Source organism: Schistocerca piceifrons, chromosome 7, assembly GCF_021461385.2.
Source record: "Schistocerca piceifrons isolate TAMUIC-IGC-003096 chromosome 7, iqSchPice1.1, whole genome shotgun sequence".
NCBI classification, from domain to species: domain Eukaryota; kingdom Metazoa; phylum Arthropoda; class Insecta; order Orthoptera; family Acrididae; genus Schistocerca; species Schistocerca piceifrons.
In genome coordinates, this window is record NC_060144.1 from 90,127,521 (window position 1) to 90,144,909 (window position 17,389).

The window sequence follows — 17,389 nt, forward strand, 5'->3', positions numbered from 1 at the left end:
ACTGGCTTTGGGCATTCTACCAGCACAAAATTAAGTTTCACAATGTTTATTCATGCGTATAAACTGCAACTAAACTATAACAGTCACCCTAATGCACAACCTGCAGTGAAAAATGAAATAAATACCTGATTATTACTCTTATCACTTCAGTCTCTGAAATGGATACTGTTACGTTCAGTGATTGAATAAATTTAAAACAAAATTACGCAATATTTTATTATTTTCTCGTATGTGTTGCAGATGGAATAACCATTATATACAGAAACTACACAAAACAAATCACAACCCATTCATTTAACAATGGGAACAAAGTATGCAGTTATCTATATGAAGTATACATCTGTCCTCTTCACATTTCAAAAATAAAAATAAATTATATACAATTAAAATAGAACAATTTTTTAATTAGAGGGGGAGGGGGGGGGGAGGGAAGGAAGGGAGGGCAGGAGGTTGAGTATGAAATGAAAAACATGAGGGCTGAAAAGAAAAGTAACACACAGCTTTTTGGAAAGATTCTGAAAATATAAGCCAAACACAAATAAGATGGGAGTTTGGTGGTCCAGTCACAGCACTTATCTTTGCAAATACTGCAAAGTAGACTTCTTGTTATTATTGACACCTCACTGTAAAAATGTCTCATAATCATGTATAACTGATTGAGTCAAACTGTTCTTTAAATGTATGGAGTCACAAGTGGTAGCCGTATCACTGACACTAAAGATTGTTACGCCTTGACAACAACAACTCAGTGCATATACCTTTGGGAGAGCAAGTTGGGATAGGATGATGATGGGCTACTGGTCAGATACATTGAACTAATCATAAAATTCTGAATATAATTCAGATGATTCACGAACATTCTAACTGGTTACTACAGCCTGTTTTTCCTCTTTCTTCAGACAATGAACAGGCTGCTAAATTACAATTCCATGAGTGAAAATTTAATTCTTGGTGTTATTTAGATAACAAAGGCCATATCCTTTCAAGTCAACTGTAATTTTTGCTACTTTCCTGACACAAAACCAATAACCAATTAGTAAACTTACACTTACAAGAATTCATTTCACCATCAGAGGTACTTCCATAAACTAGACAACTGTTATAAATGTGTCTGACAATGACAAACAGTGTTTTTCATTCACATTGGTATGCATTTCTGATATTTTCGTGAACACATATTCACAAAAATTTTATTTTCTGGTACCTAGGAACATCTTGAAATGATTATATTCTGCAAAAATAATTTAACACTACCAAAATTCATCAAAGTGGTCAATTTGTGCATTACATATAGGGGTTTTACATGCTTCTGTGGCAGATTTGCAAGGTGTGACATACAATTAGCAATAACAACAGTTTCAGGTCCAGATTTTTCTGTTACTGAAAGCATTTTTTTTTTTTACATAAAAGATGGTAAAAAATGAAACGGCATATCACTTTTCATGAAGTTACACTTTTTGGAAGCAATTATACTAGTACAACAGCAACAAAATTGCCTCAAATCTTTAAAATGAGAATAAAATAGTTTACAAAGGCATTACGAGTAGCATCAGCTGTAATATTTTGGAAACAATATTACCTAATGGTGAGATAAAGTTGTTGCCACAGTACTATAAAGATGATACTGCAATTACAGAATGTAAGGTTTCATGCAAGATTTATGGAGGGCACAAAGTAAACAAAAATGTACAAATATAAATTAAGGTAGATTTCCACATTAAGTTGAAGACTATATATATATATCCGGGATGATTCATCACTTAACTAACAAAAGGAAACAATACTTTCACATCAATCCAGTGTCAGCTGGACCATCAGCATAATCGGTGCACATAATGGCATGGACGCAACCATCTGCACCTAGATGTTTGCACACAAGCATCTGAAAAAGGTGCGAGTGTGAGCAAGTGCCCACACACACACACACACACACACACACACACACACACACGTGTGACAAAGCAGTGCCAGGGCACAGTGGCTCATGCAGAGCCTGCTGGCACAGCTGGGCAGCTACCGTTCAGCATACTGTCACGTGAGTTTGAATGGGAGGTGGCACGTAGCAGTGTCACTGCCTCACGTTCTGGGCTGCACTGTACCACCGCTAGTCACTTCTGTCGGCCAGACTTCTTCTTCTTCCGTTTGAAGAAGCAGCAACATCTGCAATAAAAGTAATGCTTTGAGTACTTGCTCTCTTCATCATCATATGTGTGACAAACAGTGAAAGAACAACATTTACTTTTCTAAAATGTGAGCCCTGCATTGCAATTTGGATGGACACTAAGATACATCTGCAATACCCACTCACTAATTTTACATTCTCAAAATTATGTCTAGAATACTCTTCAAAGGACTGTTATACAGTGTTCACACAGTGCACTATACTGGGGCAGAATATTAGACATACTGCTTTTTTTTCAGCATTCAACCAGATGATTGGGCTGGCATCTCCTGTTATTTGTATGAAAAGATTTACTGGAAATATTATAGACCCTTTTAACTTAGAAATCCTTCCATTGAAAGTACTGAAAAGTAATTGAGAAGGAAGTATATGTATTTTTTTATTAAAAAGCGAGAGTTTAAACATCAGTAAGCCAAACGGATCTAATGAAAGTATTAACACTGTTGAGTTGGAAAATCTAGAAAAGTTTGGTAGATCAGATGGGCCATCTTTAGTTTTAGTTGATGAATCATTGCCAGTGGCAAGTACATCATCATTAATAAAAAGGAGAAATAAAAATAATGGAAAACATCTGGAGAAAAGAGATTTCTGTAAATGAGGACAAATTATCCTTGACAAAATAATCAAGACACTACTCATCGCCATCGCCACTGCATTATTTGTTTTTAATTTGCACTGTCTTGAACACCTCTCCTCGGTGATCACAAGATGTACTGAAGTTTCCTGCGATGAGAGTACCAAAAAAAAAAAATTATATATATGCAACCTCTGCCTTTTTTACTTCAAGACAATGGTTCCTGCACTGTCAGAACAATTCCAATAAAAATAATGAACTCATTATACTGTGAGGTGGATGCAATTATTTGGAAATGGATTTAAGATTATCTTATCACAATAAATGATCAACTTTGTCACTTGAACATCTACAAATGCATATGTATCGCTAATATTATCTAGTCTTCATCTCCAACTTATAAGGAACCCTGCAGAATAACACCAGCTTTTAGTACATAGGAAATTTACACTGGCCTTGTGGAACACTCTTCACTTTTGGCTTCCAACCAGAATGTTCCATTCAGCTCTTTCAGATGATCTCTATACATGAAGTGCTGAGCACCTATTCACTGTTGCCTAATCTACCTACCTACACTAGGCATTTTGTGTTTGAGCTGTGACTGAAGTTTCATTGTCACCAACACAAAATAAGTATTGAGGGTGTAAAAAGATTAATGACAGAATTTCAAGTTTCTTGATAAAAGAGTTTCTAAACTAACGAACACACAGAATTTAAAACTTGTTTTCTTCACTAAGAATTCTACCTTTTCAGCAGTTTTTGACATGGTTTATAGTACATGACAAATATGATATGACACTTCTCCCTCACTTGTGTTAGTGTATTTTCCTTGTTATGGAGTCACAATAACAGCTGCTATCCAATAGTAGTAACTGCCTTCCAGCTTTTATCTCACATATACCAACTCCAGGAGCTATCAGATTTAGAAAAACACACAAATACACATAAGCACAGCTACATTATACTGACAGGCACAACACAACCAACTGAGCTCACCCCAGGCCAAAAGCTGCAGTATCGAGACAATGTAGCTGTGTACGTTTGTGTGTTTTTGTTGATCTGACAGCTCTGTGGAAGGACACTTCTAAAACGCAAGAAACAATTTTAATTTTGCCTTTAATTATGCCTTCTCAACTTAAATATAATTATAATTCTCACTGTAAAATGACATTCACGAGAAATAGTTCAGTTTTTGTTGATCCGACAGCTCTGTGGAAGGACACTTCTAAAACGCAAGAAACAATTTTAATTTTGCCTTTAATTATGCCTTCTCAACTTAAATATAATTATAATTCTCACTGTAAAATGACATTCACGAGAAATAGTTCAGAATAAGAGTTTGAAATCTGTGCATGTTATGTGTTGTCAATGTGTGTCCATTATGAATGGAAGCTCATGTGACAAGGCAGAGCAGTGCATACTTGCTCAAATTATGCTGTTTGTTCTGTTGCCTGTGAAAGATGGAAGAATCTGTATAATAATGACGGCATTCCAAACTCTGACACTATGAACACACATAATGCTGTGTGTCAGCTGGCAACACTATATCATCCATCCTAAGTTGTTAATTACAAAGTTATTTTAGTCATGGTACAGTTAACATTTACCAAGTTCATAGCAAAGAAAGGTATAGAAGACTGAGCAGTAAGATGAACTGGCTATGACCCTATTACAAGAGTGAAAATTTGTATTTTTTTTCAATACTTCATAGTTCAATTATAGTTCAATTTAATACGAACTGCTGCTGGAACTCTCACCTCTTTAAAAAAATATACATTATATAATCATTATCATCAATGCTGAACTGATACCTATACTCTGTTTCAACATCTAGCTTGTTAAATTCAGTTTTCAGACAGAGGTGAACATTCATACAATACTTACTTTGTTTCATCAACTATTTCAACTTCCGCTTGCGCAGTGATAGGTGTATTGGAATGACCAGCTGTCGGATCATCATTGGCCAGCTCACCATTGGTTGAACTCACAACCTGTTAATAATAAATTTTTCAAAAATTATTACATATCTGTATTAGAATTTGTCTGATTATTTGAACTGAAAAACATCTCAGAATTCTCCTGAAATTTACAGATGCAAGGGCTTAAAATATTTTAGCAACATCAGTACTGAAAAGAAGCCACCATAGAAAGAAGAAGAAGAAGAAGACAGTTTTAGAGTGAAACAGAAGGCACACAGGAAACATACTGTACGATTAACGTCAATAGTCAGTCATAATCTAATTTAAAAAAAATAAAGAATCTTTCAGTGTTTCATTTCAACATACATAGTCAATTCACATTACTGGATCAGCACCTGTATTCGACGTCAACGTGCAATAATCACTGGCAGATGACAAGTGGCAGCACCAGCTGCGAAGCGTGTCGGGGGCGCAGAAAACAGTGCAGTAGTTGTCGAAAAGTGGGAATAGAGTGATTCATCTGATGTCCAATAGGGATATGATCATTTGCTACTGGGCCAAGGGTGGAAGCATTTCCAAAATGGCTCAGTCTGTGAAGTGTTCACATGCCACCTTGGTTAAAATATAGTATGCTTGGTAAATGGTGCTATCCAAAACCAGCACTGAGGCAATTGTGATCACCACAGGCCACAGATGATAGGAGTGAACGACGGCTGCAGAGACGCGTGCGGGTGAACAGACATGCAGGTGTTGAGCACCTGAACAACCAGATGAACCCAGGGGTTACCAACAATGTCTCCTCAATGACCATTCAGTGAATGTTGTTGCATAAGGGCCTCTGCAGCAGGTGCATGGTTTATGCGCACATGTTGACTGCTCTTAATCTGTGACAAAGGCTGGAATTTGCACGCCAATAATGCAGCAGTGTGTCCACTGGGTGGTGACAAATGGCCTTTTCAGATGATAGATTGTTACTGGCATGACATGTATGGTGTGAAACATCCGAAAGTAAACCCCTCTGCAAAAATCATTGGCAGTGTCCAGGCTCGAGGAAGGAGCATTATGGTCTGGGGAATGTTCTCGTGGCATTCACTGGGTGATCTCATCATTCTGAAAGCCACAATAGATCAACACAAGTATGCAACTATCCTTGTGGCCCATGTCCATATTCACATGCAGTTTTATTTTCCTCGGCATGATGGCATATACCAGCAGGCCAATGCAATGTGTCGCATGGTTCGTAGTGTATGAGTGTGGTTCGAAGAGGACCAGGAGGAGTTTTCCCCTGGCCATTAAAATCTCCTGATTTAAACCCAATTGGGAAGCTGGAGATCATAGAACATCTCGATGGGCTCTTTGCACCACGGATCTTCAACCGAGAAACCTAGCCCAGGTGGCCACAGCACTGGAGTTAGCATGCCTCCACATTCCTGTTGGTACTTTCCAGAACCTCACTGATACTCTTCCAGCACGTCTTGCAATGGACCATGGTGCAAAAGGTGGGTATTCAGATTGCTGACAGCTGATCACATTAATGTGCCTGGACAGTGTAATTGCAGAGTTCAACTATATATATATATATATATATATATATATATATATATATATATATATATATTATTATTATTATTAGTCGTAAAGCTCCCAACATGGAAGACGCTAAGTAAAGATGGTTCACTTCTGGGGCTTCTTATTCTTCTTGTTTGCCCACCAGGTCTTCATTCTTTGCGAGAATTCAGCTTTTCTTTCTTCGCTCCATTTTGTTCCAGTTCTCGGCGCTTTTGTCTCTGGTTTGACCTCCCATTTGTCAACTTTAAGTTTGAAATTGTTTCTTTTGTTCATGTCTTCAGTAGTAATGTTGGCTAATTCCAGATCTTTCTTTACATTTTTGATCCATTCTCCTCCATTAACAAGGGATGCTACGTATCTTACTATTTTTTTTGTAAGTCTGTGATCGGGAAGTCTCATTATGTGGCCATAGAATTTTAGACGCCTCTTCCTCATGTCTATCTCTATGTTAGAATATTCTTCAATTTTAGAATTTTTCTGTAATCTATACCCCTCTTTGGTCCATCTTGGTCCCAGAATTTTCCTAATGATTTTCCTTTCCTCTTTCTTCAGGTTTTCCATATCTGTTTTCCTTTTAAGTGTCAAGGTTTCGCTGGCATATAGCATTATTGGTTTAATTACCGACTTATAATGTTTAATTTTTGTATTTATAGATAGACATTTTTTATTGTAAATGTTTTGGACCAGCCCTAGACCCCTACGAGCTTTTAATATTCTTTCTTGTTGTGAGTATTTTTCAGAAATTCTCTCTCCTAAATATTTAAAGTATGGTACGCTCTTAATTTCTCCATATTTGGTTTGTAACTTAGAAATTTCTAGATTTGTTGTTGTAAACACCGTTTTCTCAAAAGATATTTGTAGGCCAACTTTTCCTGCACACTCTTTTAAGGTTTCTATCTGTTTGACTGCCATTTCACTAGAATCTGCCATTATTGCAAGATCGTCTGTGTAGGCTAAGTAGGGGATTTGTAGGTCATCTTTTTTGGTTCCCAGTGATATTGGTTTCCAGTACTTATATACATATATATAAACCCACTTCCTTTCGTCTTCCCCTCTCCTTCCCTCTTTCCTGATGAGGCAACAATTTGTTGCGAAAGCTTGAATTTTGTGTGTATGTTTGTGTTTGTTTGTGTGTCTATCGACCTGCCAGCGTTTTTGTTCGGTAAGTCACCTCATCTTTGTATATATATATATATATATATATATATATATGAGAAACATGAAGTTTAGGGTTTAACATCATATTGATGATGCCATCATTACCAAGAATGCACATTCTTGGATTTGAGAATCACCAAGAAAGAAAATAAGCTAAGTCATTTTTAAGAAAAAGCACTGGAATTAAATTTCTAACTTATTTAAGGGAAACCACAGAAACCAAAATCTGGCAAAATGAACAAGAATTAGAACCCTACAGGTCCAGTGTCTTTACCACTGCACGAGTTCCATGTTATATGTATGAGAAAAATAAACAAATACCGCTAACTGCAGAAACTATGTAACAAAAGCAATACATGAACAGGAACCCATGAACTACTAATATGCTGCTTCTAAGTTAGCACATTTGAAGTTTTGCTTCTCAGTATATTCATTACACACTTATCATAGATTAATAGATATTAAATGTGCTATCAGGAGATAAGCCAGAGCCTAAAATCAGTTACATCTAAATAATTTTTTATTTTATTTTTGTCTGTAGTATTTTTTCTCACTGAAATAATACCCCCAACTATAATGAATAACATTTTCCTGTTACGGCTGCTCACACTTCCTGAAAATTTCTGTTGAATGGAATTTCTCAATGTTGCATCTTGTTATGCAGCTACATGTTTGGAGCATCTTATAATTTGAAAGTTATACCTGTATGAAGACATTTTCCGTATGTGGCATAATGGTGACATTGCACACTGCAAAGAAAATGAAAATTGGGCAATATGCTAGTCCCTCATGGAACAAATAAAGAAGCAAAGCACAGTTTGCTGTAATCATTTATAACCAGACGATGTGTTGTCAATCACAAAAATCATTTCCCACTAAACCAAAATTTCGTTTATTAATCGGAGAAGCTTGCAGCACGTTTCACATATAATAATCCTGTATTGCCCTCATGAACTATGCTCAGATTAAAGTAAATGTGAAAAACAATGCACTCACCTGTACTGATCCCCCATGCCTGTCTGCTGGAGTAAGGTTACCCATTGCATTACTTTGCTGCTTTGGCACATCGGCCACGCAGGTACACCTTTTCCTCCACCCTACATAAATGGAAGTAGTTTATATCTGATTTCATGTATCAATACCACAAGTCATCAATAACAACTTACGATGTCATATACTCAATGCGGACACAAATAAATCTACAAGAGTTTAATATATCTTATTCATATGTATTTCTAGAATGCTTATAAAGGGTGGGCATAGGAGAAGGTTGTAGGCTGTCAACAAATGGCAACTACATGACAATTTTTCTACAGCGAGGCACAAGTCACACAGAATGCTACTTTCCATTAACAATTTAATATGATATGTTTGCTACAATAGTATGCTCACAAATTTAAAAAAATACTCATAGCATCAACAGATAACATTCACAATATGTTATTTAAGTTCCACTGCAGTTTTAACACTAGCAGGAAAGGGAATTACAAGGCAAACTCTGCAAATTTTACAGGTATTGATATAACATGTTAACAGGTACACACAATGTAAGAAAAAATGGATGCAGTACTCCAATGACAGTGCCAAGATATTTTCTCAAATTGGGTGTGAAGTATTGTCAGACCAGTATAATGTGAATGGGAGAAGTAGCATCTACAGGGAGATGGCTCTTATTCAATGAGAAAGCATTCTGTTTCCTGACCTCAAATATTAAAAACACTGTCATCGTCCTCATATTCATCATAATCTCCATCCTTCTCAGGCCGATGGGAAAAAAGTTAATAAATCACAAAAAAGTGTGAATAATAGTTCCACAATCATTTCTATTATAGTTTTATGTATTCATAAGAAAATTTTCTATGGTCACTAAGTAGAGAGAGAGCAAGTGTACGCTTACTGATTTAATAAAACTTATCTTTTACGATAAAAACATTATCAGAAGACCACCAAAATATTGAACATTAAACAAAACAGATAAGCTAATGGCAAGTGTTGGTGGAATATAGGTAATTTAAGGAGTAATGGTAACAACTCATTGAACAGTTGAGCATTTAATTTCCCTGAAGACACATGAACAAAACTGAGTACTTTGCTAGCTTTCAGACAATTCCTTTTTCCAGCTAGAGTACAAGCATGGTCACGCACACTCGTTTACTCTAGCTCACAAAAGAAATAGTCTGACGCTAGTGAAATTCTCAGTTTCGTTTATGACTCTTCTGATGACTCAACGCCAATACTGTTCTATTCAGTGAGTTTTTACCTTCACTCATATTATATACAAACAAAATAAAGGTGCAGTGCTGATGAACTGGGAGATATCCAATGTCTGAGTAGACTATGTAAACCCACATAACAGGATAAATGATATGCGATCCTCTCTCTCTCTCTCTCTCTCTCTCCCCCCCCCCCCCCCCCCCCCTCTACACACACACACACACGACACACACACACACACACACACACACACACACACACACACATTTTTTTAAATAATAAAACAACTGTCACAGGATTATGAAACTTAAAGAATAGACCTTGGCTGTGCATGTTTAAGGCATTTACTAATAAAAGGTAACCAGACTCACAAATATTGTAAAGAGATTCTCAGTAGAGTAATTTCTTTTTTGTTGTTTTTATTTAATGCATTATTTTATTTTAGCTAGTTTAGAGTGTGTTAAAAGATAATGAATGTTAAGAAATGTGCACTATATGCTCAATGAAACATGTAAGAATAGTGACATAATATAAAAATACAAAACAAACAATATGAAAATATCTATGTTTGACATTTCTCTATCTAGACAAACTACGAACTAGTTGTCAAGTGTTTTTACCATGCTGATAAACTGCCACAATCTGGTTAGAAAATAACAATTTTTATTTGATGACACTTTCTTGAAATTGAGGAAAGTCAGACTGCAAACAACAGTAGTGGCTCTGTTACACTTCCCTAAAGAAAAATCAAAATTTTTGCACATTTGGAAGACGGTGCATCTACAATAATGTTACTCCATTTAACCTGTCAAAGATTTCAATCCAAAATTTAGTTCTCCATAGATATCACACACAAACATACTTTCTTTAATGCCTACTTATATAGTACTATTTAAAAAATAATAAGTGTCCATGTTGGGTTTTGCATAACAGATGTTTCCAGAGTCCACCAATTTTTTCATTTTCTTGTGTGTAGAGTTACAAAACTTTTGTAACTCATAACAATGCAGTTCAGAATGTAGCATTCTTTACTAATCACAGCATGAGCACCACACCTGTGACTGCAAGCGAGTTCAAAATTCATTGTCAGTTTCAAATCCTAGTAACACCACATTTGTGCTCCGGTTAACTGTGGAATGTGAAGCATACATTGCAATAAACTGCGAAATTCTTCCATTTTTATCTGATCAGCTACTTTTCAGACAACTGCTTTCACACACACAAAGAAAGCAATTCAAGAGTTCAAAGTCCTGATAGAGTTCTGTTTCCTATTAGGATATGGAATCATCAACAACAATAATAATAATACAAAGAATTACTACGAAAGTTGGTTGTACTGTCTAGTGAATTCTGACAACCACCTTACATATGAGCATGATCTATATTTCCCCGTACCTCAACTATTTTCATTACAACTAAAAGCAAAATGCCTGCCACTAACTAATTATTTAGACAACTTTCCTACATAGAATTGATCCATCAACAGAAGCAGAAAAGAAAGTGAGGGGCAGAGGGGGCACAACATGAAGATCAAGCGCATTTTTAAGGTTAATAACAAGTCAACTGATTCTGTTCTATTCTGAATAATTCATATATAATATCTAGCACAATTTCGTTCCTTCTGACCTGTATCTTCAGTCCGAAGACTGGTTTTGTATCATTCTCCATACTAATTCATCCTGCGCAAGCCTCTTCATATCCATGTAACAACTGCAACCTATATTCATTTGAACTGGCTTACAGTGGTGAACAGTGCCCCCCCCCCCCCTCTCTCTCTCTCTCTCTCTCAACAAAATCTACCCTTCACACACCACTCCATTCACACAATTCACTGGGTATATTTCTTCTCTACAGCAGTAGCGAAGCAGGAAGTTTGGTCACCAATTGACAATTGACATCAATTAAAGATGAAAAATACTACCTCTTCAAATTTTTGTTTCTGCCATCCTTTTATTTCTACAGAATCATATTTATTTCAATTTTCTACTTTCAAATTAGAATGATCTTTTTGGGAATTGTTAAGAAATGAAAGTCTCTTTTGATTTGGACAATGGATTAAACAAAACAATTAATTAGAATTAATGAGTAAAAAACTATTGGAAATATTATAATGTTTTATTTTATTCCGCAACTGGCCACGGAAACTTCTCCCTTCCAACTGACAGTATTTGCCATTTAACACAAACCTTCAAAAGGAGACATGTGTAGCAGTAACACGAAAAGGAGACAAAAATAAACAAATGATTTGACAATTATTACTCGTTTATCTTATCTGAAACAGTACGAGAACAATAGGGGTTGGCAGGGGGGTGAGATGTCTTTTGTGTAAACAATACAAATATTTGCCTCTGTCAAAACATATAATCTCCACAAGAAACAACAAAAAAGAGAGGGAGGGAGAGGGTGACTTATTTCTGTTAGACAGTGTGGACAGTGTGACAATATAGACAAGTAAAGTTATGAGCTGAATACCTTTAAAAATATTAGTTCTTATATTGCAGACGTTTACACATTGCTCAGAATCAACTTCATTACTTTATGTATCAAAAATACTCTATACTCTTGATGATTTTACAAACACAGAAATTGTGGTGTGTGTGTGTGTGTGTGTGTGTGTGTGTGTGTGTGGTGTGTGTGTGTGTACGTGCATTTTTATCTGCAGAACAATGTGTTTATATATTTGTCATTAGTGAACGATTCCCTCCCTCGGATCTGTTGATGGGTGATGTTGGTTTGGAGCTTTACCTTATATAGATATTTCAGTTACAAGAAAAAGAGATCTACAAATTATTACATTTGACTTGCTTTCGTGTCTGATACATAAAACTAAGATGTGGTTTGGAAATATGTAAAGTTATTTAAATAATTATTATTTTTAATATGTCTAGTTCTGTAGGAACCAAGTCTCCATCATCAGAGAATGAGTCATTACATGAAATTAGCACCAGAAAAGTTTATTATAAGTAAAATAACATTTACACAAATCTGAATGCACATGATAAGCTGCTGAGTATACATTACCACCATCAACAGTGTAACACAGCAAGCTGCTTAAATTTTTTCTAGGAACTCCTCAATAAAGTAGAAAGAATGAGACACCGGGAAATTCTTCATTTTAGAATTGAAAGTACTAAGATTACTGCTATGATTTTTTAATTCATGCGGTAGTTTATTGAAAATGGATGCAGCAGAATAGTCTACGCCCTTCTGAAGAAGAGTCCAGGAGACGCAAATCAAATGCTGACTGGATTAATGTCCAGTATTACTGGTAACTAAGTGAAAGCTGCTAATTCTTGGGAATCAGCTCATATTGTTAACAATAAATGACATTCAAGAAAATATTATCAAGAGGCCAGTAACAAAACACTCCACACTCCTGAAGAGGGGCCAACAAGAGTGTCATGAACTTACACCACCTATTCCTCGAATTGCCTGTTTCCGAGCCAAAAATACCTTTCGTGAATCTGAAGTTACCCCATAATCTAATGCCTATGTGATAAGTGAATGCAAAATCATTCTAGTGGCAAATACAGCAGTTGCCATCCACCTGAACTCCTACGAATTTGGCTAGTTCAGACCCACTAACCTAATTGCTTGAAATATTTTGTAGTTTGCATCTGAACAAACAGTTATTTAGGGTTGTGAAGATAAATGGGACGCCCTGTATATGACATGATTCTAAAATATTTCTGTTTACTGATGATGGCACTAACTTGGTAGTGAAGGATGTTGACTGCGACACGGGCAGTGTATAAAGTAGAGCACTTAAAGACATAAATTCATGGCTTATGGTAAATAAATCTATGCTAAATCACAGTAGGACCCAGTTTTTACAGTTCCTAACACCCATTCAACTAGAATAGACATTGTTTTGTTTAACCCATTGTCCAAATCAAAAGAAACTTTCATTTCTTAACAATTCCCAAAAAGATCATTCTAATTTGAAAGTAGAAAATTGAAATAAATATGATTCTGTAAAAATAAAAGGATGGCAGAAACAAAAATTTGAAGAGGCAGTATTTTTCATCTTTAATTGATGTCAATTGTCAATTGGTGACAAACTTCCTGCTTCGCTACTGCTGTAGAGAAGAAATATACCCAGTGAATTGGGTGAATGGAGTGGTGTGTGAAGGGTAGATTTTGTTGAGAGGGAGAGAGAGAGAGAGAGAGAGAGAGAGAGAGAGAGAGAGAGAGAGAGAGAGAGGGGGGGGGGGGGGGGGGGGGCACTGTTCACCACTGTAAGCCAGTTCAAATCAAAATGTCTATTCTAGTTGAATGGGTGTTAGGAACTGTAAAAACTGGGTCCTACTGTGATTTAGCATAGATTCATTTACCATAAGCCATGAATTTATGTCTTTAAGTGCTCTACTTTATACACTGCCCGTGTCGCAGTCAACATCCTTCACTACCAAGTTAGTGCCATCATCAGTAAACAGAAATATTTTAGAATCATGTCATATACAGGGTGTCCCATTTATCTTCACAACCCTAAATAACTGTTTGTTCAGATGCAAACTAAAAAATATTTCAAGCAAATGTTCTTTAGCCATCAGGGGGACATCAATCAGTATGATTGTCTTCGTTGTAGCTGTTTCTTTTCTCTCTCTTTTTTTTTTTTTTTTTTTTTTTTTACAAAGATATGAACTTTATGACTTTTTTAAATGGCACCCTGTATTTTTTATTCGGCAATTCATTTCCTCTCCTAAAGACCTATTCAAAAATGTATCACAATGTACCATTACTGAAACACAACATTATTAACTACATAACACAACACTGACATTGAGCCCGGGATCACAAACTCGTCCACTTGCTCAAGTTGTCGGAAAACAAATTAAAACCAAGTAAAAACAGAACACATAATTGACTTTGACTCTCCTGTACCATTGCCCAGGAGTAGAACATTCAAAGGTACTCAAAGTGGTGACCCTGGACACTGATACACTGGTGCACTCATTGAATGAAAGAATTATTTACTGCTTCCAGTGTTGCCTGCTCAAGAGAATTACAAGCAAACACATTACGTTTCTGTATGTCCTCTGGAGTTGTTGGAGTATCGCGATAGGCAACATCTTTAATGCACCCCCAAAGAAAAAAGTCCAGAGGATTTAAATCAGGAGACCTAGCAGGCAAAGTACCTGTTCCTTCTCGACCAATCCATCTGGCAGGATACCTTCAGTTCAGAACATGACGTGCAAGCAAGGCATTATGTGCTGGACATCCATTGTTTTGGTGCCACATAAGCATTCTGGTCCTTAGCAGCACTTCATCCAGAAGAGGAGGAAGAATTGGTCTGAGGAAGTTGCCATATGCTGTGCCATTTAGACTACCATTGATGAAATAAGGGCCAATAATTGTAGTACCAAGCATCCCACGCCAGGCGATAACTCTCCATTGATGCTGATGTTCCACCTGTCTAAGCCATCATGGGTTGTCGCTGGACCAATAACGCATGTTCCTTGTATTTACCTGTCGTTCGTTTGAGAAGGAACATTCATCGATAAATAGAACATTGGAGAAGAAGTTTGGGTTTGCGAGGATTTGCTGCTGTGCCCACCGACAGAACTGTACATGATGTTGGAAATCATTCCCATGCAATTCTTGATGGCTGTCAACATGGTAAGGATGGAACCGATGACGTGTAAAAATATGATGTACACTGGTTTTAGGAATGCCAATCTCGTGATCAAGCTGTCGTGTGTTCACATGTGGATTCATAGCAATGGAAGCGAGAACAGTAACTTTGGCAGCTTCATCTGTGCAAGTGCTACGACGATTGTGTTGTCATGGGTTGAAACTTCCAATTTCCTGAAGCGTCACAACAAGACGAGAAAACATCTGTCAGGAAAGAAGAGTTCTTGCAAGGATATCGCTCTCTATACAGTTCCACTGTCTGAAAAGCATTTCGCCTATCTTCAACAACAACAATAAAAGAAATGTTATGTCGATGCAGTTTGTAGGAAGGACAGCCTTTACTGTATGCCTACTCTACACAACAGTATTTGAAAAGACTAAAACTACTGTACTAAATGTACCTGTACATAACAGAACAGTATTGCAATTACTGTTCTGCTAACTTAAATTCCCCACAGATGAGTAGCATTCCTACCTTCTCTTCATTGGTGTACATTCAACTCACACAACTCTTCAAGTGGCGATGGTTGACAGAATGATGGGTGTGCATTCTACTTATGTTTAAATTTGTCCTCTGCCAACTTCAGAACGTGGATGTGTTCCATTACCCCCGAGTACCTGCACTAAGCACTGGGAGTGTCAACGTCAATGTTGTGTTATGTAATGTAATTAATAATGTTGTGTCTCAGTGAATGGTACACTGTGATACATTTTTGAATAAGTCTTTAGGAGAGGAAATGCATTATCAAATAAAAAATACAGGGTGCCATTTAAAAAAAGTCATAAAAAGTTCATATTTCTGAATAAAACAAAGCTACAATGAAGGCAATCATGCTGACTGATGTCCCCCTGACAGCTAAAGAACATCTGCTTGAAAGATTTTGTAATCTGCATTTGGACAAACAGTTATTTAGGGTGGTCAAGATAAGTGGGACACCCTGTATATATCTATCACACAGCAGCAGTGCCACAACTGACATCTGAAGTACCCGCCACTCAACCACGCTCCAAGCAGATGCCAACTCACAGCTATTCTCATTACTATGGAGAATTACCTTTTGCTGTCTATTCTTAAAAAATGAGAAGAATCAACTGTGAGCAACTCCTCATATTCCGTAAGGGTCCAATTTTGCAGAAGTACTTTGTGATCACCACAATCGCCTTAGTTAAATCAAAAACATCTCCTAATTTTAAGAACTTTTTGTTTAATCCAGCCACTTCCTCACAGAGAAATGAAAATATAGCATTTTCAGTTGTTAAACTATTTCTAAAATCAAACTACATGTTTTGCAGCAAAATATCTGAATTTAAACAATTAGTTACCCTAACACATACAGTGTTTTCACTAACTTTTAGGAACACTGATGGCATAGAAATAGCACTAAAATTGTGTGCATTATTCCTTTCTTCTCCTTTATAAAGCTGTTTCATTATCAAGTACTTTAATCGTTCAGGAAACTGACAATTCCTTAATGGAAAAATTACTTCTGCAGCTACATATAGGGATAACATATAGTGCTTTAGCATGCTCCTAGATACCCTACCAGATTCACAAGACACCTCAGGCCATAATCACGCAGGAAATCTTTTCACATGAATCACATGAGTATGAATGACAGCTCCACCAAAGCCCTGCCCTCTTATACAGTGTGTACAAGATACTACTGCCATTTGTATATGTGCATTATTCCTTCCTATTGATGTAAGTATCCTGCCACTCTTGTTCTTTAATGAGGTTTTTAAAATTTTGTTACCACTGGATTAACACTATAATAATTTGTAATTATTTCCTTATAGGATCACTTATAAAATTAATGTTTAAGTCACTACATACAACAACTAAGTTTTAGTACTTTCTAGATAGTGAACCAAGAACACTCTCACCACTTAAACAGAATGTCCTGAAATCCAAGTTAGGATACCTACAGAAAACTATAAATAAAAGTTTAGTTGCACTAAATTCAATGCTTCTGCACAACATCCAATGACCTGTTTAGTGCAGTGCTTTGATACTTCAACAGATTCAAATTGAAAGCCATTTTTCATATACACGGCCACTCCCCCACTCCACAAAGAACTCGTTGACAAATAGCCAGCTAATCTGTGTCCTAGTAGGGAGCCCTCAACTGTTACACTGTG

The 17,389-nt window shown here is 36.5% G+C and overlaps 1 protein-coding gene across 1 annotated transcript in view; it reads right to left on the bottom strand.

The window, feature by feature from the left end:
* Positions 1-478: 478 nt before the first annotated feature.
* The window catches only part of LOC124805383 (casein kinase I-like), a 321,183-nt gene continuing 304,272 nt past the window's right edge, over positions 479-17,389 (bottom strand). The window contains 4 exon segments of the mRNA XM_047265945.1: positions 479-2,160; positions 4,641-4,747; positions 8,399-8,469; positions 8,472-8,499. Of these exon segments, the coding sequence (XP_047121901.1) occupies positions 2,109-2,160; positions 4,641-4,747; positions 8,399-8,469; positions 8,472-8,499 (258 nt within the window). The 3' untranslated portion in view covers positions 479-2,108.